This window comes from Gymnoscopelus braueri (assembly GCF_963280865.1).
Source record: "Gymnoscopelus braueri genome assembly, chromosome: 10".
In the NCBI taxonomy this organism is placed as follows: Eukaryota; Metazoa; Chordata; class Actinopteri; order Myctophiformes; family Myctophidae; genus Gymnoscopelus; species Gymnoscopelus braueri.
This window is the reverse complement of record NC_137611.1, coordinates 14,601,249-14,626,401: the sequence shown is the minus strand read 5'-3', so window position 1 is coordinate 14,626,401 and position 25,153 is coordinate 14,601,249. Positions and strand designations below refer to the sequence as shown.

Below are 25,153 nucleotides of genomic sequence, written 5' to 3'. Positions count from 1 at the left end.
TCTCCCCTGTCATTGGATTACGGTAATGCTTAGTGACTGCTCACCCGCTCTTTTTTGGACTACTGGATGTACACAATACCGTAATAGGAGGCCTGTTTAAGCTCGCTCAAACTATCTGCTGCAAAGGTTTTTTTTACCACCAATAATATACTACTGTATAGTAGTAGTCCTATTTTCAATGTAGATCGATTGTACATAATTGTTGACACGTTACTGCTGTTTTTCTGTACAAATACATACATATCCCTACTATTAATATGCACATATATTACTCGTGATAGATTGTATGGGTTGATACATATATTACTTATTATGCTCATAGTATACATGTACCAGTGCCTATATTTATATTAATATTTAACTGACTACTGTACATACCTAAATACTTAACTGTATCCCAGTTTGTATTGGTTACAAAATGGACATTACCCTCACCTACTTCCCACCCACTGCTGGCCTATACACTATCTATGCACCCTGACCTGCCCAGGCGCAGAAGACCAGGTTGGATGTTACCATACCATACCGTACCATAATAATATACCATAATAATATACCATATACCATATACCATATACCATATACCATAGCATATAGCATATAGCATATAGCATATAGCATATACCATATACCATATACCATATACCATATACCATATACCATACCATGCGTGGTATGGTATGCCATACCATACCATACCATACCATACCATACAATTTAATTTAATTTAATTTAATTTAATTTAATTTATCATACAAAATACAAAAGCCATGTTTCATATAACTGGGAACATGAATGCAGGTAAAAAAGATATTGGCGACCATTTGCAAACAGCCACATGACATGTGGCCGTAACAAAGGAAACTACCCACCAGGAGTCCAAGGGATCGTAGCGAATGGGACATCAGAGGCCTCTTTTAGTGCTGACCATAATTTGGGATTGCCCCAAGACGTCGAAACCAAAACAAAAAGGGCAAACATTCCCCTCGGCTGGCGTTTGTGTGTGAGTGTGTGTCTGTTCTTTTGCCACACACCAGGCCATAACCGCCCACTGGTACAATGCACCAAAGCAGCTTTGGTACCATAGCACATGCAGTCCCTTTGAGGCCTGGCAAGCTCGGCCCCAGTCTGGCCTTTTGAAGTTGCACCGCGTTCCAAAAAGAACTGCTGCTTGTGTTTCAGTGTTGCCAGATTCTGCGAGAGAAATAAGCACCCAGGTTTATGAAAACAAGTCCAAAAGAAGCAACTATGGGCCACATGGGCTCTTTAAACCTATATGCATCGTTTTTTGAAAATAGCAGATCTACAGGTAGACACGTAGACATATACGTAGTACATATTTTGAATATTCTTTGAAACATTTCAACAACACAAATCTTGTACAATATATTTTCAGATGGGTGGGTCTGTGGACTAATACATTAATTAATTAATTGGGGGTCCTTGATTTGAAAATGTTTAAGAACAGCTGGTTTAAACAACATTAGGAAACAAGCCCACAAATAAGCAACTACACTCAGCCCAAAAAAACGCAACCCACATCTACCAATAATTTACAAGCAACTTTACAGAAAAACAAGCCCATGGTCGCTTATAATCAGTGGTGGAAAGTAACTATGTACATGTACTCAAGTACTGTACTAAGTCAAAATTTGAGGTAGGCCTACTTTTACTTGTACTCCACTACATCTCAGAGGCAAATATTGTACTTTTTACTCCACTGCAATTATTTGAAAACTTTAGTTAGTGGTAACTTTGTAGATTTGTATTATTATTACAAAACATATATCAACCACTTCAGCCCTATTTAAACTTTGGCTATTTGAAAAAATCACAAGAACGTCCCTTGTGAACGGGACATTCTGCATAATGAGTAGGCTACAGTAGATTTGTACTTTTACTCAAGTAAATTTTGATTACCGGACTTTTACTTGTAAGAACACTCTGTTTCTACATTGCAGAATTGATACTTTTACTTAAGAAATAAATTCACTACTTTTTCCACCACTGCTTATAATAAAGCAGACATGGCAACCCTGGTTGTGTTCCTGTGGCCCCGGTACTCGATTGGGATTCACTGGGCGTCGGTGGGTGCAGGGAGGGAGGGAGGATCGCACTCCACATTAATTAACACCTGGCCCCATTATCTGTCCCGTGTGGCTGAACCCCCACTGTCTCTCTCTGGGTGAATTTAACACTGCTTTTATTATCACGGGTGAGGGTGGGGTGTGTGGCTGTTGTTCATGTGTCTCATAAGTCTTATGTGTGCATGTATATGTTCTTCTGATCGTATTTGAGTGAGTGATTGCATTGTTGTGTCTGTTGAATGTTTGACCCTTTAAAACCGGGAAAGCATCTGTGTCATTTTTGATTTTAGCTATAAAGCAATATAAAAGTTTTTCAGAAAACTTAGCAAACATAGCTGATGTACAAGCTCACAGCTGCAAGCTTGTACATATATATATATATTTTTTTTTTTTGAAAATCAAGTGTTTGAAAAATCTTCTCTTCTGGGAGTCCCCTGGCAGGCTGGAACAAAACATTTTCAGATGGGGGTCCGTGGCCAAATATGTATATCAAAAGTGTGAGAACTACTGATTTAGAAGGCATTTGTAGAATCGGCCTCAGGTCTTAATGGGTTAACAAACACTCCTTTATTATGGTGGGTAAGGGTGAGGTGTTCATGTGTCTCTGTTTACTGTATGTGTGCATGTATGTTCTGATCCTATTTGAGTGGAATTGAATGTTTAATGTTTAATGTGTGTGTGTGTGTGTGTGTGTGTGTGTGTGTGTGTGTGTGTGTGTGTGTGTGTGTGTGTGTGTGTGTGTGTGTGTGTGTGTGTGTGTGTGTGTGCGTGCGTGCGTGTGTGCGTGTGCGCGTGCGCGTGTGTGTGTGTGTGTGTGTGTGTGTCTGTGTAGGTGTACGGATTAGATACCCTGTGATGTCTGGATTCAATTGACAACGTTACCATTGCTCTAATGAGAGGATGTGTAGGCAACTAGGCATAGTCTCTCTCTCTCTCTCTCTCTCTCTCTCTCTCTCTCTCTCTCTCTCTCTCTCTCTCTCTCTCTCTCTCTCTCTCTCTCTCTTTGTAGTACTTGTAGTATATTTCAAAGCAAACCGCTGGATAATAAAGGCTCTCTCAGTGAGCGGTAAAATTGCATAATGGTACTTTATATTCAGCGCCGTCAGGTATCTTTGTGAAATAGCAGTTTGTTTTAGGTTTGCACAAGGATAAAACAAATAAGCAAGGTGATACAATCATGAAAACGATTTCCTCTCTTATGGAGATGAGGGGGGGGGGGGCGGACAAAAACAAAATCAAGGCACTCATAAAAATTACTTTACCTCTGAAACACATGTAAAATAATGCACGACTAATTCCCACTGAAATGAAAATGCTTTCCCGCTTGAGATAAATGCATCCTCTAAATGCAGTGTGCTTGAACTGTAATTTAATGTGTAGCCTACATACAATACATTGTGTTGGTAAACACTACATAGGCCTATTCATTGCTAGACTGGGTTGAAAATATGAAAGGAATTCTCGACTCCCTTATTGCGTAACATGTTAAGGCTAGGATGAAAAATATTACTTTATTGTCGTTGAAACGCGGTAGTTGACATGCACAGGTTTTTGGGGTTCAGTCGGTGCCTTGCTCAAAATGCACTCTGGCAGAGTTGCTTGGCATATACACACGTACTGTAGTACCAGCCAGGCTCTCAGAAGGTGCAGGGGATGGACTTTCGGTGGACTATACCCCTTACTTTACACTTTGGCTATTCAAAAATAGCAGATATACAAGCTCATAGCGTGGCACCGAGTGCCGCGCTATGAGATCTGCTATTTTTGAAAAAGCGTGAAAAACATTTGTAACTGTCAAATGTAAACAAATTCTGTATTTTCAAAATGTTGCGTTTTTTGGGCGGATTTTGTTAGTTTTCTTTTGTGTTTTGGTTACTTTATTTTGGTTTAAGGGTTAGGGTTAGGTTATTTAATTCTTATTTTTGCCTGATTTTACCGATTTATTATCAAAAAATATATATATATTTTTTTTTTTCAAAAAGTGGGGGGTATGAAATCACGGATCTGTGAGAGTGAGGGTGTCGCGTCGTACGCACAGTGAATGGCCGTGACGCCCCTGGGCTACACCCTCCTGTCGATGCTGGGGACTGAACCAGCAGCTTTAGAGTCACCGGCCGGCCTCCCTACCTGCCACCCTGCGCTACTGAGCCAGCTGAATTGTACAGCATTTTGTTGGTGGGAATATGGATCCATTGCCAGTCCCGAGGGGCTAAAGAATGCCGCTGGTTTCCATTCTAGCTGTTTGATCAGGAACTTCTTTAGAAGATAAACATCAGAGGAATGAAGTTAGCTTGCAGGCAGAGTAGAGTGTGTAGTCCTAAAACCCAGAAGAAACCCCGATTTTACAGTGGGTTTTAGCCCATTAAAGCCACCTGAGGCCGATTCAAAGTTTTCTGAAAAACGTATACAGTATGCTGCTATATCAGTGGTTCTCAAACATGTCAAGGACCCCAATTATATGTATTTGGCTGCAGACCCCCATCTCAAAATAATTAGTTCCAGGGACCTCCAGAAGCAAATATTTGAGTTAAAAAAAGTTATAAAAAATATATATATATTCAAAGATTTGCACACATTTTCAAGATTTTTCCAAAATAGCAGATCTACAAGCTCATGGCGCGGCACAAAGTGACACGCTATGAGCTTGTATATCTGCTATTTTTTAATAGCCAAAGCATAAAATAATGGTTAAAGTGGTTACACAGATGCTTTCCCCGTTTTAATGGGTTAAATGTATGCATGAAATAAGCTCTGTGGTTAACATAAGCTTTCCCACATACACAGGGACACAACAATTACACAATGGGTGTAATTGATGTAATTATATCAGCCATGCATTTTGAAGCTGCCAAGTGCTTTTTCTTAGCTTAAATACAATGCATGTGATTAAAAGGTCATATAAAAAATTGTGTTGATTTGTGGAGTTTATGAATACCATAAGCCTATGTTTGCTACAGAGCACTTAATAATAATTATCTTAAATGCAATGCAAAACTTCCCTTGGGAAATCCGCAGTGGGAACTTCTGTGCTGGTCATCCTTGTAGCACTCTGTGGAAGACTAGCAGTGTTCTGGAAATTGAGAAACACTGATCTAGGCCGTCATTAGGCTGCCCCCACGCTCCTGATTTCGTGTATAGAGCCGGAGAGAGATTGCGCCTGATCCCATTGGTTCACCAATCTGTCCGTCAACCCCCGCCTCGTCAACACAACATTACGAGCGACGCCCACTGCACTCTGGTTGGTTGGGGAAATGAACACTTCCTCATACCGGGTACACCGACGCGTTGGTCCAGGCTTTAATTTTTTTGCAAAACTAAACAACAAAAGCCTGGAGATCGAGGCTAGGCCGTCATTAGCAGACCCCTTAAAGGAGTGGACGACTAGTACACCCCAAAAATTACTTATTTTCTATGAATTACACACCCCATGAAGCCTTGAATTCATGGAGATTTTTTTGTTTTTGTCGCATTCCCGAGTCAATGATTTGATAGCCTCGATCTCCAGGCTTTTATTGTTTAGTGTTGCTAAAAAATAAAAGCCTGGCCCAGCGCGTCGGTGTACTCGGTATAAGGAAGTGTTTCACTTCCCAACCAACCAGAGTGCAGTGGGCGTCGCTCGTAATGTTGTGTTAACGGGGCGGGGGTTGACGGACAGATCGGTGAACCAATGGGATCAGCCGCAGTCTCTCGCCGGCTCTTTACACCCGCCCCTCTATACACGAAATCAGGAGCGTTGGGGCAGTCTAATGATTTGATGACCGGCGGAGTCTCCACTGACTCAATGGAGGCTCTTTACTCTTTGAGTCTACTGGAGACTCCGTCGGGAAGAACTAAACTGCAATATGCGAACAAAATGTTTGTGAATTAGGCTACTCTGCACAACACAACAGCTTGAAAATGGGACGTAATGTAGCCATTATGTCACGTGCATCCATTAATTAGAAATACCACATCACGGTTGAATGCCTCTGCCAACCAGTCCAGACTCATAGTAAATAGTGTATTCAGATTTGAAGTAATGAGAGAGAGAGAGAGAGAGAGAGAGAGAGAGAGAGAGAGAGAGAGAGAGAGAGAGAGAGAGAGAGAGAGAGAGAGAGAGACTCTGAGGAAAAAGAGTGAAAGAGCTCCATTGATCACAGGCGTGTTAACTCTGAGAGTTAACTCTCACTGTGTTCACTCCTCCTCTTCAGGTGGTCTTGTTGTTAGTCTGAGCCTTTTATTAATTTCAAATGCCATGGAGAGGAATAATGAGAATCCTCACCGCTCTACCTTCACATGCTCTTTCTTTGTCAAATACACAGCAAAATCCCCGGGGTTCTGAGGGACCCCGAGAGTCCAATGAACACCGGGGGATCTTGCTGCTGTTTGTGCTGAAATCCCCTTCCCCGTCCGCTCTTTCTCTATCCAGCCCCAGCCCCCCCCACCCTTCCTTCCAGAGATCGATACAGACTGACAGCATGATGGCTGGCTTTCCTGAGGGGAGGTTGGCTGCAACAGTTGACTGTCATTTTAGTTTTTCCTGCTACTTCTGACTCTCTTTCGTGTCTCACCTCACGTCACGATTTTACTGCCTAAAAAAAATAAGAAAAAAGGAAAAAGCTACAAAAAGAAAGCCATTTCAGATGTGATGCAACATTGGGATGACATGTTCATTTTATGGTTTCTGGTTCTCAACGTGGGGTCCCAGGACCCCCAGGAGTCCTTGAGGGGCTTCCAGGGGATGTAATTGATTGAGTTAGGAACCAAATGGACACCGACGGGTCTGGAACAGTGTTTACTCTCTCTCTCTCTCTCTCTCTCTCTCTCTCTCTCTCTCTCTCTCTCTCTCTCTCTCTCTCTCTCTCTCTCTCTCTCTCTCTCACTCTTTATCTCTCTTTCTCTCTCGTATTCCAAGCTAATTGGGCGATTAAAAGCATACAAGGGCTGTTACACATGACCTAATGGGCCAAAGCAAACGTAAATCAATTATCTTACATATCTTTCTTGTTTGACAAGTGTGTTTTCCTTGTCAAATATGAATGGGTCAGGGTTGGGCTCTGAGTCACGCTCATCAACGGCTGGGAAACACGAGACATGCCCGGGAGATACTGAATTTAAAATGAATTTAAAAATTCATGCTTTCAAAGGAAAATGGGCAATCCACTCCAATTAGTATCTATTTTTCTTCATGCAGACACAGGGAACGCTGGGTGGGATGAGAAGAAGGCTCTGGGTTTGATTTCACGCCAGAAGTGGCACATTTGGTTCCCAAAGATGGGGGTCTTAACGGCTACATCGTCACTGGGCACGCAGACACGCGATCCACAGCAGCTGGGATGAACACACTGAATCATCACAGCTCTGTGAGTACTACAGTCCCATTGGGATTGGCAGCTAACACACTGGCAGGCCGACGTGACAAATGGTTCCCCACATATCGAGGCACCAGATAAACACGGCGCGCCTCTGAAGAGCCATCCGTGCTTGTATTTGTGATTCATGCAGATGCTGTGAGGGAGCAGTTTTTAAAAAAAATGGTTTATCTACTACTGTTTAGCCGACAGTGAAAGCCTTTGACACAGCACAGTACGGTCCTGAATGGAAGCTGAGTGAGTCATACAGTGAGGTGGGAGCGTTCCCAGCTTTGAGTCCCAGCTAACGCTATCTCATCTGGTGGACCTTATGATGTGTCCCAGAACAGCCAATTATACTATACACACCATTGTCATCCAGCCACCTTCAAGAGAACCCAGAGCACTGATGGCTTCTTTAAAAAGTTACAGCATATTGATCCCGGGTTCATATTCTATCACCACAGGCAGTGTATGTTTGAATGAATTTAGAAGCGAGGATAGGGGCTCAATTTGCTTCCAGTTTGGCTCAATTTTATACATATTGTGAAGCTGCTGCTCACATGATAACTAGTGCACGGTTTTATTTTCTATCATTTCAATGTGGAACGACCTTTCCCTTGCAAATTATTTCCAGATTTTCAGCTTGTGAAGAAAACCCACTTCCTGAACTGACCGAGTTCAATCCACAAGTGGAGCTTCAATGCTGTAGGTGCCGTGGGTGCCAGGCACCAACGATATAGACAATCCCCTATAATACCTTTTGTAAAATAATATGTTGAATGATAGCAGAGGAGATTCTGCACTCTCCACCATTGCAGTGAGTATGAGCTCATGACCCTTGCCTCTCACCACGCTGTAACATATTTAAATAAAAATCACACCCTGTGTGAAGTGGGCGGTGTCTTCCTAGCTAACCACAATACTGAATGGAGTCGATCAATCATGTACAAAAGATAAATACATTTATTGAAACACTCTTTATGATGGACAAAACCATAACTTAAAAAAAAACAATTTATGGTTTTAAGTTATGGTTGCTTATATAGGGCTATGCACATGTGTCATGTGACACTGGCCAATCACAGTCCTGAATAGATTGTGATTGGCCAATCACAGCGCAGGATAATTGTACAAATTTCCATACCTCACTTTTAGGGGCGGTTTCACCGCCCAAAAAAAAAGAATGTGGCCATAGAAGAATAGCCTGTATATCTCTATGAAAGTGCTGTCGTCTGTGGAGATAATGTCACAGAGCCAGATGGAGGTCTGCCTATGTGAGATTACCATGTGGAGATAACAATCTACCCGTCAACACCACAAACTCTGCATGCACTGCAAAGAGCATTCACTTATACTTACAACCTATACCTGCAACCTGCGCTCGGCTCAGTGTGTTTTTTCTCTTCAAGAGAGAAAAACAATTAAAATACTGATCAGTACCAAGTTGTTGATAGAGAAGCAAAGATGAAATGCAGAAAATTTAATTACATTCAGTTATTGCTGTTTTAAACGTATCAGCATTATTTTCCTACTGCATGATAGTTAAGATGTATTATTGTATATCACTATGCTTTATTGTTGGGTATACTGTATGATTTCACTACTGTAGCTTGCACTCATATGCTGGAAAGACGCCTGGTTCAATCCCAACGCTTTTGGGAAGACACAGAGAATTTTACACAATACTTACACGACTTCACGGCACGGTAAACACATTTAATTGAGCTGTCAATCAGTCATTAAAATTCAGTCTTTCACAGGGCTTTGATTTATATCACGATATCAGGGGCCCAGTCTAACAACAATCCACTCGAAGCGGCTGATTCTATATTCTGTCAATTCAAGTATTGGAACGTAGAAATTGTTTTCCATCTTGAATGCAGTTCTCGTCCCTTCGCAGCTATCGGCACTGCTGTTGACGTTCTAAGCACAGGCTTTTTTGCATTGGTAAGAGCACGAGAAGTGTCCCTTTCAAAAACCATTACTATCACACAATGGGAAAATCACAATTATCAACCACATGAAAAAAGGTATATGAAAAAAAATATTCTATTTCATTTCTCTGCAGGCTTTGGCTGTTGCCACTTCAGGCATTGTGTCTGCTCTCAAAAGAAATATATAGCGGATCAGGTATCGTACGCGTATCGCTGCATTATAGATGACAAACATGCATTCAAATGCAAAGCTGTCCAGGAGGACTCAGTCTGCTCAAACGCCTTTCTTTCTCTCATTCTTTCATTTGCTCTGTCTCCCCCCCCCCCCTCCCCCCTCCTTCTCAATTCTACATGCATTATTCATCTGTTTTTTTGTATTTACAACCCTCTCGAATTAACCTGTCAGGATTTTTCTGCAGAATAATGTGGGCATATCTTCATCTGTCAAACGGAGCAGATCGTACCGCGGTGTTTTTTTGCACGTGTTCCAAACAAGGCGTGCACGTCGTTATGCATCATCAGTTGACAGAAAACAAGGGATGAGGAAATTAAAAGGGGAGGAGACAGCAGGAGAGAAAGATGACTGTACCTCTCTGCACTCCTCCAGCCCCCCCTCCATGTTAGGGCTGTGAAATTAACCGAAAATATATATCGAAACCGATATTTAGAACCAATAACTTATAACCGAATAATCGAGAAGTTATTTTTTATCATCTATTTTAAATATAAATGAATCAACATGAACACATTTGAACAGATTATTTATAATCGACTAAATCGATTGGTCTGATAAAGGACGACTTCACCCATTTTGCTAATGCTAATGCTCATTATAATATGGCACCATTTTTCTCTACTTAGTCTGTGTCTCAGAGGAGGGCTGTGGACAGTTCAGAAACCCGTCTACCAGTGACATCATCGATGGGGAATCCAAGCTAATAGAAACTACAGGCTTTCTATTCCTGGAAAGTTAGCATGCTATAATGGAAGCCATTGTTCTCGCGTTATTAAAAATTTAAATAACTTTTTTTAAATATTGAAGAAAAAAAACAACTTTCCAACGATGATGTCACTGGTAGATGGGTTTCTGAAACGTCCACAGCCCTCCTATGAGACACAAACTGAGTAGAAAAAAATTACACAATTTCATCAGGAGCATTAGTTGAGGATCTATTATATGAAGACAGGTTGAAAATGGGTGAAGTCGTCCTTTAAGCACTGTAAAATGGTGGCGTACAACAATAGCGATAAATATGGAAGTTTGTCAAAATGCCACTGCAGCTTGACCTTATCTCTGAGAGTGTAAAAACGAGCCCATTCAGAGCTAAACGAACACTCAGGATTTGGCAGTGCATAGTACAATCTCACCGTAACTCCCACTCTCCCTCAAGACTGAGCGACTCGGCCAGTCCTATTGAGCCGGTAGCCATTAAGCTACAGAACCAACCAAAGCCCCCATGCGTTCCGTTCTGTCCTGTCCTTGGATTAATGACTCCTGCTCACCAACTCTGGCTTTTTTGGACAACTGGGATGTACTGTTACACCAGCATCATAATCAGTGGCCTAGCTTAAGTATAAATGGTGTACATGTTTCAATGTCAATACATTGAAACGTATTTGCTCATAATTATCACCACTGTGTAGATTGACTGTACAGATTTATCCATATTCCCACTGTGCAGCTGGCATTTATCGGTCTCACAGCTGTCTACCATGCACGTGCACACATAGACATGAATGGGGGCTTGAGCCCCTGCCCTTTTACCCGTCTCTAAAAAAGTGCCCTCTCCAGACAAAACAAAACAAAACAAAAAACATAAATTTCAACTGCCCCTATAGCGGCCTAACGGTAAGGCCGGCGGAAATGGCAGTGGATGTATTGGATGCAGCTCAAAGTTTGTCGCTGTACGACCTTCCTAGCCCGTGTTATTAAAGAAAAACGGGCGACAATGGTCAAAACTCAATCGGAAATCGACGATCGAAAACCGCCGAAAGTGGCCGTTTTCAAGATGTTTTGGCCATTATCTCTGGAACGGAAGGTCCAATCTGCTCAGTTCAAAGCTTGCTGGGTGCGTGACTTTGAGGACATTAAGCACTCAAGCACCTTTTAGGATTTGTTGGGTTTTCGGGCTTAAAAGTATGGTAATTGTTCGTAAAAGAAATAAATCCAATAGGTGCCCTTTTGAAATTCCAGCCCCAGCCCCTGCCTCTCCAAATCCATCTGCACGTCCCTGCTGTCTACTGTCTATAGTTTGTATATATATAGTTATGTATAATTTAGATCCATTCAAGTATACCCATAACACTTGTGAACGATTGCACATGATACTTATGCCAAAGTTCAAAGACTATCTATCTATCTATCTATCTATCTATTGTATGTATTCCAGATTCCAGAGTAGATTTTACACTCAGTATTTTGCAGCACACGCACACACACACACACACACACACACACACACACACACACACACACACACACACACACACACACACACACACACACACACACACACACACACACACACACACACACACACACACCTCACACACGCAGAGCCACATGCTCGTCTTGAGGAGTCTGGGGACGTGTTGTGTGTCATCTCGGCGTCGTGGTGCGCAGCGGTGCGGCGATGATGGGCCGGTCAGGGGCCAGTTCAGAACAAAGTCAAGGGCATCGGAGGTGACAGGGGGAGCTAAACACTCACATGTCTCCCTGTCTCCCAAACTAATGTATGGATGAGTGAATTCCAGCCCCCGTGCCCCCCGGGGGGAGGATGGGGAAACAGGGTCTGCGAATCAAAGAGAACGGCATTAACCATCTCCACGGCTCCTCCGACTGTCTGGTAATGTGAGCATTTCCAAAGCCAATTTGTTGCGAGCGATTACACAGATATACTGTAGCACTGGTCTCACTTTCCACCTCGGCTGTCTAAAACAAAGGTGATGCAATGGGTGTTATAGCTGCGTGCTTGGAGCACGGGATCATTGCTCTGTTCTTATCGTTTTCTTAGGCAAGAGCTTATCTGCAGATTCATGGCTGTAAACGGCCCCACACCGACAATAATAATACATTACTTTCAAAAAGAACGCGCTGAACAAATGTAGGGAATGAGAGAGAAAGAGAGAGAGAGAGAGAGAGAGAGAGAGGGAGAGAGAGAAAGAGAGAGGGTGGGAGAGAGAGGGTCGGACAAATTTGAGGACAGAGAGAGAGGACTAGCTAAAACTATGCTCAGACATCCTCTCGTTAGAGCGATGGTAAATGATGAGAGAGAGAATGTTACCCTCTATATTGGATTTTACGTCTAAACTGTTACTTTCTATATCAGATTTTATGTCTACTGTTGATTTATATACAGCGTATCAGATGTTTTACTATCTATATCAGATTTGATGTCTACGCTGTTACTTTATATACAGTGTATCAGTGTATCAATCATTCAAAAAAGTTTGACCCCGGACCCCACTTTGAGAACCAATATGCTATATACAGTATATATATACTGTATATATATATATATCTAATATCTAAAATGACACAGATGCTTTCCCGGTTTTAATGGTCATTTAGACAAACTTATGTCTCTACCACCACGTTCTGACCACTCTGATGCCAAATAAACTGTCCAATAGATCAAAACATGGAGGGTTGCGCTGAGAAATAAAAGTCCATATTTTTTGTATTATTCCATGCCTCAAGATGACAAAGATGGCAGACGTTTCGGCTATCTAGCCTTCATCAGTGTCGAATATAACACAGTGTTTGTGTTTGGTCCTTTTTGTATTCGAAATGTTTCTTTTCTATATTTCAAGATGTCAGGGTTGTTGTTGTTTTTTTGTGGGGGGGGGGGGGGGGGGGGTAGCAGCAGACAGACAGTATGAGGCATTGATTCAAATTCATAATGACTCTCTCCCATCAGGGCCAACAAAGATAAGTCCTCTGCTGCGGCTGTCAATAGCGTAGCGGTCTCCAAGCAGCTTAGCAGGGAGCTCCTGCCTCCTCCTCCTTTTTTTTCCTCTCCTAAGCATCTGCAAGGGCCCAAGAAGCGGAGAACTGGCAGCAAACGCTCTCCTTTCATCCACGCTCAGAGAGCAGAACAAAGTTCAGAGGAATTACAATAATCTACCCCAGTTAAAGTCAGGACAGCTCGAATGAGCGCTATTACCGCATCACTCTCACGGAGCCTTTTTTTGGGGGGGGAATTGCACGGTGCCCTGAGTGGCTTTTCCGTGGCCAGAGAAGCTGCTTGTGAAGTGCTGTAATCACTGTGATGGAAGAAGTGCTCACAGTTTATCAGTATCAATACCACAATGTAAAAATAAAAGTACAAAAGCATTGGCATCAATATGTACTTAAAGTACCAAAGGTTTAAGTACCCGTTATGCAGAAATGTTCCGTTTCAAGTTTTCAAATTGTATAGACATTCTTTTGAAAATAGCAGATCTACAAGCTCACAACGCATCACAATGCGATGCGTTGTGAGCGTGTAGATCGACTATTTTCAAACAGCCGAAGTATACAGTATAGGGATGAAGTGGTTAATGAACTATTTTGTATAATAATCTAAATCTGCAAAGTAACTAAAGTTTTCCAATAATTGTAGTGGAGTAAAAGTACATTTGCCTCTGAGAGTGGAGTAGAAGTAAAAGTATTGAAAATTGGAAATACTCCAGTAAAGTAAAAAAGTACCTCAACATTGTACTTAAGTACAGTACTTGAGTATAGTTACTTGCCTCCACTGCAGGCTGTAATCACCTTGCTATAAAGTGCGATGCTCTCTTTAGCAATCATCCTTTTCAACGAGTACAATCACAGTACAGTGCCCAGTGCAATCACAGTCAATTCCGTTGGAGTGTTTGGTGGTCAACTGCCTTGCTCAAGGTCATCGTGATCGACGAACGAGAGTGCGCTTCGTTCATTTCCATCACAATGATTTCCATCGCTGGAATTGGCATCAGTTCCATCGGCGTTACACTGATGAATAGTAAGTCCTCGAATATATTTCACCTGCTTTTAAAGCTACAATCCGTACGTTTTATGTTCTTTCCCGTCAGTGAGAGATAATTGCAACTGTAACAGCACAAGGCAAGTGCTGCCCGATGGGAAATGTTAAGTCATCGTACCGAAGGCTTAAAATTATCGTATTTGAATGAAAACTATATTGTACGTGGCAAAAGAAAGCTAAATCACAGGTGTAAATATGTAATATCACGGACGCAGGCAACTTACTGGACCTTATTAAAATAAAAGCCTGGAACTGGACATGAAAGACGCGACCAGTGTTTTTAATGCCTCCAAGTACAGATCTAGGTGAAAAGCTAAACCGGATCCCAAATCAGCAGCCAGGGAATTTGGTAAATTCATGCACCTCTTTGTGATAATGGCAATGGAAGGCTCAATGGAAGAGTAGTGAGACGTACCACCTCCAACCACTGCAGTTCTACTAGTTATATTGTATTGACATGCTCTACAATACAAATAGGTTAAATTAATGTTTAAACCGTCAACACTTTCTTTTTCAGTTTCTTGTTTATCTTTTTGCTGAAGCATAAATTAAGCTTCACTCAGCATCCTTCAAAGTCTATCCTCTCTGGACGACGTTTTCCTACACGTTTGTTTGTGTCATTGTTTGTCCTTGTCCCCCCCCCCCCCCCCGGCACCACTACAAACAGTAAAACCCTAGCTGTTAATTTAACACTGATAATGTCAAAATGTAACCAAATGCACTCGCAAAGGGTCCATTTGGTTACATTTGTACGCTCTCAGAGAGTTACAAACTGATAAATGAACACTGCAAATTTTAGCTGTGTGAGAAATAAACCGCATGAAAATGCCAACCTACACACTTTCACAACAGCAGGCATGCAGTAACCCGTCTTTGTTGAAAATGATCATTAAATCCACCGTGACCAACCGTGAGTCGCGTAGTAATTAAAAACACACTCCTGTTTGCCTCGCCTGCGTCGAAGAATTACTGTGGGACGTTTTGGAAACGCCAGTGTCTTTTATAGAGGCATATTCCTCTGCATTAGCAGTTATTGTTCATTAGGCCCATGTGGCACAGCAGCGCAATAATTGCCTCTCTCATGCCTCATTCATATGTTTCTAATTGGATAATTTGTATTAATTTCAATGAAAAATGCTGAATATTAAAAATCCATTAATTAAAGCACGGAGTGGGACAAAAAAAGTACTCTGCAATTCTTGCATAGAAGGAAGAAAAACATTAAATCAGGTGCTATAAGTGGCTTTCAGCTCGTTTGCAGTAGTCTGGCATGTGTTCAGTCCAGGACCTCTTAAAGCCATGTGGGAAAAAAAACAACAACCCCGTCACGGCGTCACATGACAGCGCCACACCGCAGCGCGGCAGTGAAGGCCTAATATGTCTCGAAGAACCCCTGAAGCTCTGTGGCTAAAAATAAAAAACAAGGCTAACTCTCCCCCTGATGCAGAACACCTGTCCTGTCCCCGAGACTCTTTATCCGGGACTCATCTGTTGCTGCCCGCTCTATAGTCCAGCCCTTCAACGAGACGATTAGGAAAGCCGCTCTCTGCAGAATTATGAGGACACAGAAGGCCAACCGCACCGCATCCGTCCCCACATACGCTCCGGAATACCACGTCATCGTATAGGACGTCCACTCGGTCGCGGAATTAATCATCCAAGTCCAATGTTACACTCTCAGAGTGCAATGAAATTTACTTCACCCCCAAAATGACATTTTTCCTATAAATTACCCAACCAGTGAGGCCTTGAATTCATGGAGAATTGTTGTTTTTGTCGTATTCCTTTACGATGAATGAAGAAACAAAAAAAACAAAAAAACAAAGAACGCACTTGATGAATTAAAGAAAATAGTGGTTGAGGATTAACAACAGCAAAACAATATAATAAATCCATCTATAAACTCCCACGCAATTCTCATGGTAAAATCGAACCCAGCCTCTGCCCCTCACCTTATCAAACGGATTTAACTTGAAACGGACCTGAAACGGACATTCTCCTGTTACATGCTACATGTGGGAAAGGCCAAACACCGGACATGATTCCCTGGACATCCCCATGATGAAGGCTCTACTTCCTCCCGGTGGGGGCTCCTCACTGGCATGGGTGAGTCAATAGAACAGGAATGACAATACACAAATACTGTATGTGTGTGTGGGGAGGAATCAATTGGTATGACAATTAAAATGGGTAAAAAGCTAAAAAATTAAGAAATAATGGAGATTTCTGCCTGGCAGTATTAGGATTTTACTGTGTGTGTAACTCGTGTGATCGTTGACCACTCGTAGCAGAGCGTAGAGGGGGGGGGGGGGGAGTAGACAGCTTTGAACACAGCCAGAGATACAGATGAGAATGGTAACTACAGGCAGCAGGAAGGGGTAGAGGTCTCAATGACCCATCCACAGTCGGGCCCAATACCGACTTGAGGGGAGACGGATTAAGGTGGGCCGGGGGGAGGGGGGAGGGGGAGGGGGGGGATGCTCATTTGCATGCGCCTCTCATCGTTCAAGTAACTTTCCAGCAGCAGCAGCACCAGTGGATAAGGTCATCGGTGTTGTTGAGGATGTAAACAGATGATACAGACAGCGTGCGATCCTTCAGGCCCAGGGGGCGTTCGGGAGCTTCCTGATGATCGCCATGCTGATGACCTCGAAAAACTGAGCCGTTGGACGCAGTGAAGTGCAGCTCTGGGGTCAGATATTGAAGATCATGTTTTTAACAACTTAAAAGGACCACTTCACTCATTTTCAACCTATCTTCGTATAATTGGTCCTCACTAATGAATGCTCATTATAAGATATGGCACCAATACTGTCTACTATACTCACTCTGTGTCTCAGAGGAGGGCTGTGGACAGTTCAGAAACCCGCCTAGCAGTGACATCATCGGTAGGCAGGTTTGGTCATTTCATTTATTTTATTTTTATTTTGTATTAATGCGAGAACAATGACCTCTATTTCAGTTAACTTTGAAAGCCTGACGTTTCTATTAGCTTGGATTCCCAGTAGATGATATCACTGGTTGGCAACTATCCACAGCCCACCAATGAGACAGCCCACCAATGAGACACAGAGTGAGTAGACTCCATATTACATATACTTTTTTTATTTTCTTTAATAAATCCATGCTATTGAACACCCTGTGGGTTTTACAAATATTGAACCAATGACAAGTATTAGAAAGCGCTTCTTACTAAACCTCCTAACTCCATTGGATCCTCAAACTGTCAGTCAAACCACCAAACTCCACCCCCTCTCCCCCTGCGTGGCACACAGAGCAGCTGCAGAGCGGAAGAGAAACAAACTTTATAACGACTCAGGCTTTTTTCCTGTCTGACTTCATCATTCTAATCAATGATGGACATAACAACTATCTGGTCAAAAACCTCCACCTAACTCCACTTGAGCTGGATTTGGATAAAGTGATGATAATATAATGACACAATATCAACTTTGATGAGGCAGTATTGTGTTGTTTTAAAATCATTATCATGTTTTCTTTTACAGAAAACTTAATATTTTGGACATAGTTGGTTTCTGCCAGACAGCAGAGCACTATTATAATGAGCATTATTGAGGACCAATTATACGAAGATAGGTTGAAAATGGGTGAAGTGGTCCTTTTATGTTGTTTGGTCCTTTAAGCCTCACCGTACGTACGTTTGTACTTTGTCATAATGACAAAATAACGAAAGTAGCTGGAACTTTCGGGGAATTTTTAAACATTTTTAAAGTTTTGGCCTATAATGACATTCCCAAAATAGGGACGCCAGGGTGAAATTAATGTGCTAATATACAGAGAGCCGAGCTCCTAGTTTTTGCACCTGCCTCAACGTGCGGTGACCATGTGCCAGCATCACAAAGACTAATGACTGCACATTTCCTGTGTCTCCTGATTGATTGTGATTGTTACCAGGCTGTACTACATGCATATGAGCATTACGCATCAAATGATTTACAGCTGCTCATTGTTATGTCAATGAGCAGAGGGCACGCCGCTGTGCAGTAAATGCTCTGTTAATGTAACCGTACCCAGCTGAGGGAGCTCGCATCTGGAAGCTTCAGTATCAAGCAGTGGTGGAAAAAAGTACTCAAATGTTTTACTTAAGTAAAAGTATCAATACTGCGATGTTGAAGCACTCTGTTACAAGTAAAAGTCCGCAATTCAAAATGTACTTGAGTAAAAGAACAAAAGTATTGGTATCAAAATGTACTTAAAGTACCAAAAGTAAAAGTACTAAAACAATTGAAAATAGCAGATATACAAGCTCACAACGTGTCGCGATGCGACGCGTCGTGAGCTTGTAGATCGACTATTTTCAAATAGCCTAGGTATAAAATGGGGCCAAAGTGGTTAATGTATGTTTTATAATGTAATAATTCATATATGCAAAGTAACTAGTAACTAACGTTTTCAAATAATTGTAGTGGAGTAAAAGTACAATATTTGCCTCTGAGATGTAGTGGAGTAAAAGTAAAAGTATATACAATTGGAAATGCTCCAGTAAAGTAAAAGTACCTCAAAATTGTACTTAAGAGCAGTACTTGAGTAAATGTACTTAGTTAATTTACACCACTGCTTTCAAGGTACATACAGTATGCAAGGCAGCTACTCATCAACCAAGACAGACAGGGTTGAAAAACATGGCTTCCCTGTGGCTTCTCTGACGTCATGCTGATGATTTCCTATAGACGAATCCACAGGCGCGCTGCCTGTAGCTGCCTGTAGCTGCCTGTAGGCGGCCATTGCTGCGGTGTCGCGTCCGCGGAGCGTTGACACCGCAGCAATGGCTGCGCCCAGGGCAGCGCTCCGTGGATTCGTGTATTGATGAATTCTCTTGGTGAAACATTATTTCATTAAACATGCACGCATACACACGCACACGCACACACACACACACACACACACACACACACACACACACACACACACACACACACACACACACACACAAACAAACAATTTCATTTCACCATTATGGGACAAATATTCCCGATCCCTGGCTCCTCATGCCTTCGCGTCAAAGTGCCCTTGAGCAAGACACTTAACCCCTAACTGCTCCGTGATGAGCAGGTTGGTGCCTTGCCTGGCTTCCATCCCACTGTCAGCGTGGGAATGTAAATGCACATTGTAAAGTGCTTTGGAGAAAGGCGCCATATAAATGCACCATATACCAATTTACAGGCTTTCCAGCCATGCTCAAATCACCATAAAGCACACCTCAGCCACGCTGAAATGAAATACTGTTTGTAGGCTAGCTGTGCCTCATCACTGTAAACATCACTCTGCCACTTATGCAAACACAAACATCAACAACACATTTCTATGATATCGGAGAAGATGATCTTTCTAGTTGCTTTGCAAGGCTAGGCTATTGCAATCTTCAGTTTTCACCCTTAACCCTTTAAGTCTGGGAAAGCCATTTTATTTTATATTTGAGCTATAACCATTATTTTATACTTTGGCTATTCAAAAATACCAGATCTACAAGATCATAGATCTGCTATGAGCTTGTAGATCTGCTTTTTTTTTTTTTTTTTTTTTTACATTTGTGCAAATCTTTGAATACATATATTTTTTTAAACAACATCTTTAACTCAAATCTTTGCTTCTGGGGGTCCCTGGAACAACATATTTTGATGGGGATGAAAAGAAAATTTTGGGGGTCCTTGACATGAAAAGGTTTGAGAACCACTGATATAACAACTAGGATTTAGAAGACATTTGTAAAGATTTGCACAAATGTTCATGATTTAAAAAAAATTGCAGTGCCACGCTTGTATATCTGCTATTTTTGAATAGCCAAAGACATCTAAAATGACAGAGATGCGTTCCCGCCAGATTGAATGGGTTAAATATATGTTTGTTTACATGTTCCATGTTCCAAGCAAAATGTTGAATAGCATAATTTCACTATTATTTGACTATCAACTCAATGAGAGAATGTAAGAAAGAACTATTCAGATCATAGGTTTCACTCTGAACAACAGTTGCACCTCTCTCAAGTGACAGTCCCTGGCATAAAATATCTTGAAATGGGGCTCTGCGGTCTAATACATATCAATTTGGGTGTCCTTGACATGAAAATGAAAATGAGAGAGCCCCCTGCTAGACTGGTATACTGTGAACCAAATAAACAGATCCCCTCTTTTTCTCCTTCACCAGCCTTGCTCCCTGTGTTATGTTCTCAGTATCTATTCAGTCTTTTTTTTTATCTACAGGGCCACTGAACCCTTTGCAGTTTGTTATGATAGAATGCGCAGCCGAATGAATGCCAGACATGGCTGAAAACACAAGGCTCCTCTTTCATCCTGCTGTGGCGTTAAATGTCTCTGTGCCATCTGGAACTGCACAAGTAAAAAAAAAAGAGCGTTGCTTTTTTTAAGGAGGCTCTTTCTAATTGGTAAATATTTACTCACACACAGGAGCTCTCTGCGGCGGCCCGGGCACGCGAGCACACACACACACACACACACACACACACACACACACACACACACACACACACACACACACACACACACACACACACAGACGCACACATAACTTATAATAAAGCGGTACATGGAGGAGGAGCCTTCGGCTTCTCCTCTGCTTCCTCTTGTGCGGTTCCACACAAAACACAACCTGGGGTTGAACATTAGATAATAGTTGATGAGAGCCTAATGAAAACACTGGAATGAATGCGGTTCTGTTGACACGCGGCATAAATACTGTGCTGGAGCTGTTATCTTGTCAGCGTAAAAGGTTTTTTTATTTCTGTGTGAGAGCGTGCGTGTGTGCGTGTGTGCTTGTGTGTGTGCGTGTGTCAGTGTGTGTCTGTGTGTGGCTGTGTACATGCATGCATGCATGGTAATGTATGCATATACAGTATGCAAGCATGCTTTGGTGTGTGCATCGAAGTATCGGCTATGTGCCTGGTGCATGTATTTATACTGGTGCATGTTTGTGTACACAAGCATATATGCTATGAGTATGTGCCCATCCTTCCATGTCCATCTGTCAACCAATTTACGTGTGTGTGTGTGTGTGTGTGTGTGTGTGTGTGTGTGTGTGTGTGTGTGTGTGTGTGTGTGTGCGTGTGCGTGTGCGTGTGTGTGTGTGTGTGTGGCTGGCGTGCGTATACACAACTTAATGTGAATGCAGCCATCGTAACAACCGCCAGCCCTGGCGTGTACGCGTGCACTCATCTCAGCAGCAGTAGCAATAGCCTTTACATTTCCTTGCACACATTAACACTCCATCCCTGACCCAGTATGTGGGGCGATCCCGCCTACAGCCTCATTCGTCTCCATCAGCGGGGCAGCGGCGAGAGAGAGCCGCGACTTACCAAAGCACAGTACGTCTCCGGCGGGTCCCCGCATGTGATGTTGGGGGGGTCGAGGCCAACGCGCAGGTACTTTGTCATATCGGTGGCTTCTGGCTGGCAGGCCATGTAGTCCCAGGCCAGGCCCTCCTCCGTGTAGATCTGGGACTTGCACACGTCGTAGTGTCCCCAGGCCGCCGGGTAGTGCTGCATGCCGCGAGCCACGATGGCACACGCGGCCTGTAGGGTGACCAACACAGCTGGCCAAAGCATCTCTGCTGCTGCTGCTGCTGCTCGCCGCTTGTGTCTCTGTGTTTCAGTGTCTTTCTTTTGTTTTTGTTCGTTTTGTTCAATCGGCGCTCAGCCTTGAAAGGACGATATAAACTCTGAACGTTCTAAAATAGCTCCGGCTGTGACAAAATGTGCAGTGGACCGTTTGCGAACAGCAGCAGCATTTTGGCTAGATTTAGCGTCGGCGGCTTCAGGCTATACTGTTGGCACCGTCATATAAATGTTTATTTTATTTTGAGTCTTTCAGTTGACCGGTGTTTCAGCTTCCCACTGCTGATATCACCCACGCCTTGGGCCGCGGAGGTGTGTCCAAGACGCACGCTTCTTTGCAAGTGTCGGGTGTCGGTGAAAGGTCAGGGAATGGTCAGACGCGACAAGATGGAGCGGCGATCAACGCTCTGTTACTCCTCACTCGTCAGAGAGGTCGACTGAGGGTCAAGTGGTCTCAGCTCGGCCTGCTGTCAATCATCGTTCTCACTGTACTGTAGGCGGGGCTCTGTGGGAGAGAAGGACACAGGGTTGTCATCGCCGCCGCAAATCAGGTCACAGCTCATGGACATGTGGACGGAATTATGAGCAATGCTAAAGATGCACAGGCGCACGCACAGGCGCACACACGCACGCTCGCACGCACGCACGCACGCACGCACGCACGCACGCACGCACGCACGCACACAGACAGAGACAGAGACAGAGACAGAGACAGAGACAGAGACACAGACACAGACACAGACACAGACACAGACACAGACACAGACACAGACACAGACACAGACACACACACACACACACACACACACACACACACACACACACACACACACACACACACAAAGCGGTTTTAATCTTACATTATTGCCCCATATACCCTTCAATAATGGCATCACAGAAAAGGCGGTGTGCAATTCAAATACAAATGTGTGGTCCGCAGAGTCAAGTCATACTGTAGTATTTAAGACCTTGCTTTTTTCAGCTGTTCCCTTCCATACAATTGAACTAAGTTCCTTATTGTACATGCTGTACACTGAACATCTGTCTCCCCCAGAGCCGTGGGGGAACGATGGAGATAAAATTGGGAAATGGGAATGGTCTATTTGAGGGATTGTTAGACGGTCAGAGCTTCCACATGCCATCAGTCAGATGGTCTATAGCCTACTGTAAGTGGTCAGGTAATAGTGCCTAACAGCAGCCAGCGGAGACCTCTCAACGTTTCTGTGTCTGAAGTGAAAAGCTACCTGTAAAATGGAAGGGTAAAAAATTACATGTTGGTGTTAAAGTGTTCATTTTTGGCCTGCGGTTCCACCTTTGTCACTGGCTGGACCCGTAAAGGGACCACTTGGTTCTTTATGTACTCTCTTCGAAGTTAAAGTAACGCAAAGGATTTTTACTGTTAATGTTAGAGCTGCCAGCATTAAATGTGTTATGAGAAGTGTGTTTATTTTATTTGGGGTTTTAGGTTACCGTGCATGCTCTTTTGCAGTAGCCTGGCCTACAGGCCTGTTTTAAATTCATAGAGTTACAATATTTTCATTTCCTTCACACTCACAGTCTGTTGTAATAAATTAATTTATTAATTAATTAGTGCCCGTCACAAATTTGATATCATGATATACTGAAAATATGAAAAATATTGCTATTGAGCTGTTAATAATATAGTATTATGGCCTCAATGCCTATAATGACAAGGATGGATTAAACACATTCAGTGACCATCAGTTAGGCCACTGTCTTTAGACCAGATTCTCAACCTTTTTGGGCCAGCTCCTCAGATCCAATATCCTGAGTGCTTAATATCGACCCTTATGAATTTAAATGTAATTGTCTGCTCCGAATATTAATGTTTATAATTGTTCTGTTATTTAAAAAGGAAAGCTTGTCCTTGAATTCCAAAAAACTGATTTGATATAAAACAGATTTGATATGAAACTAGACTGCTTGAATATAATCAACAGTTTCCCAGGCAGCGCTGGCCTTAATATAGGCCTGGGCTCCCGTACAATTAATATTTATGACTGTAAAACAACTGCTATACAGTTATGAATTTGTAATTCAAACTTTAATTAGGTTGCATTATTGATCACAAACAGCAGCCGATCAAAAGACAGTTATTTGTCACCAGTACCAGTCAAGAAGCCTTCTTATAAATAGTTCCAACGGAAAATATAGAAGAGCATTATTTTGACGGGAGATTTTGGAATACATAGATAAAGAAGTATGGAGGATAACAATAAGTGTGCCATTGCATGGCAGGCATACTAAATTATGGACTGTGGGCAAGTGAGCTGTGTCTAGTGTTCTATTCAGGGCACTCAGTACTGTTTTCAATCATCCCCAAGCCATATAAACACACAGACCTGCTCAATCTATTGCATTGTCAACAAACTTAAATTTAATTAAATGTAATTAATTAATGAAGTTGAATACTTTTCCATACAAAGATTTCATGAATGAAACTCTCCAAAATGCATGAGTAAAAGTACTTCAATTGCCATGTGGTCATATTTTAAGACTTATATTTATGGTGGTGAAGGGCTAATAGTCAGAGCAGGCCAATCTTTAGACATGGCGAACATGCATAATGATCTTTGGGGTGACATTAAAACTTGCAGTTTCTTAAAAATGCAAATGCCCTGACTAGAGATCCATTCCATTTATCGACAAACTATTGAAAATCACAATCTTGTGTATTGAAACGACCCCATTAACACAACTCCATAGTCAAAACCCTTCAGCTCACAGCTACTACATATGTATGTACTGTAATTACACCAATAAGTACTGTAAGTGTAAATACACTCACAACTAAATACAAATGCTTAAAATCCTATTGCTGATATGGCAGTGACCAATCCGTGCAAGCTACATCGCCACCTGAGAGCTGAACTGTCACCATGAGTGAACTCGCGGTGGAAGGAACTCAACATGTCAAACATGGGGGAAACGTTATGGTATAATTCTCTGGAGATAAACCTGATGCAAAGGAATCAAATCACAGAGCGTGAAACAGCTAGCAACCATCGACAGTTCACAAAATGGCTGCATATCAACAAGGGCAGTGGTGTAAAGTAACTAAGTATATTTACTCAAGTACTGTACTTAAGTACAATTTTGAGGTATTTTTTACTTCACTTTAGTATTTCCAATTTTCAATACTTTTACTACTCCACTGCGTCTCAAAGGCACTCCACTACAATTA

General features: G+C 42.4%; 1 protein-coding gene across 1 annotated transcript in view; it reads right to left on the bottom strand.

Moving 5' to 3' along the window:
* LOC308093379 (netrin-G1-like) overlaps positions 1-21,939 on the bottom strand; it is a gene marked incomplete at both ends in the record, with an annotated part of 137,315 nt that extends 115,376 nt beyond the window's left edge. The window contains one exon of the mRNA XM_080439715.1: positions 21,691-21,939. Coding sequence (XP_080295841.1) covers positions 21,691-21,939 — 249 coding nt within the window. The remainder of the gene's footprint in view (positions 1-21,690) is intronic.
* Positions 21,940-25,153: the final 3,214 nt, after the last annotated feature.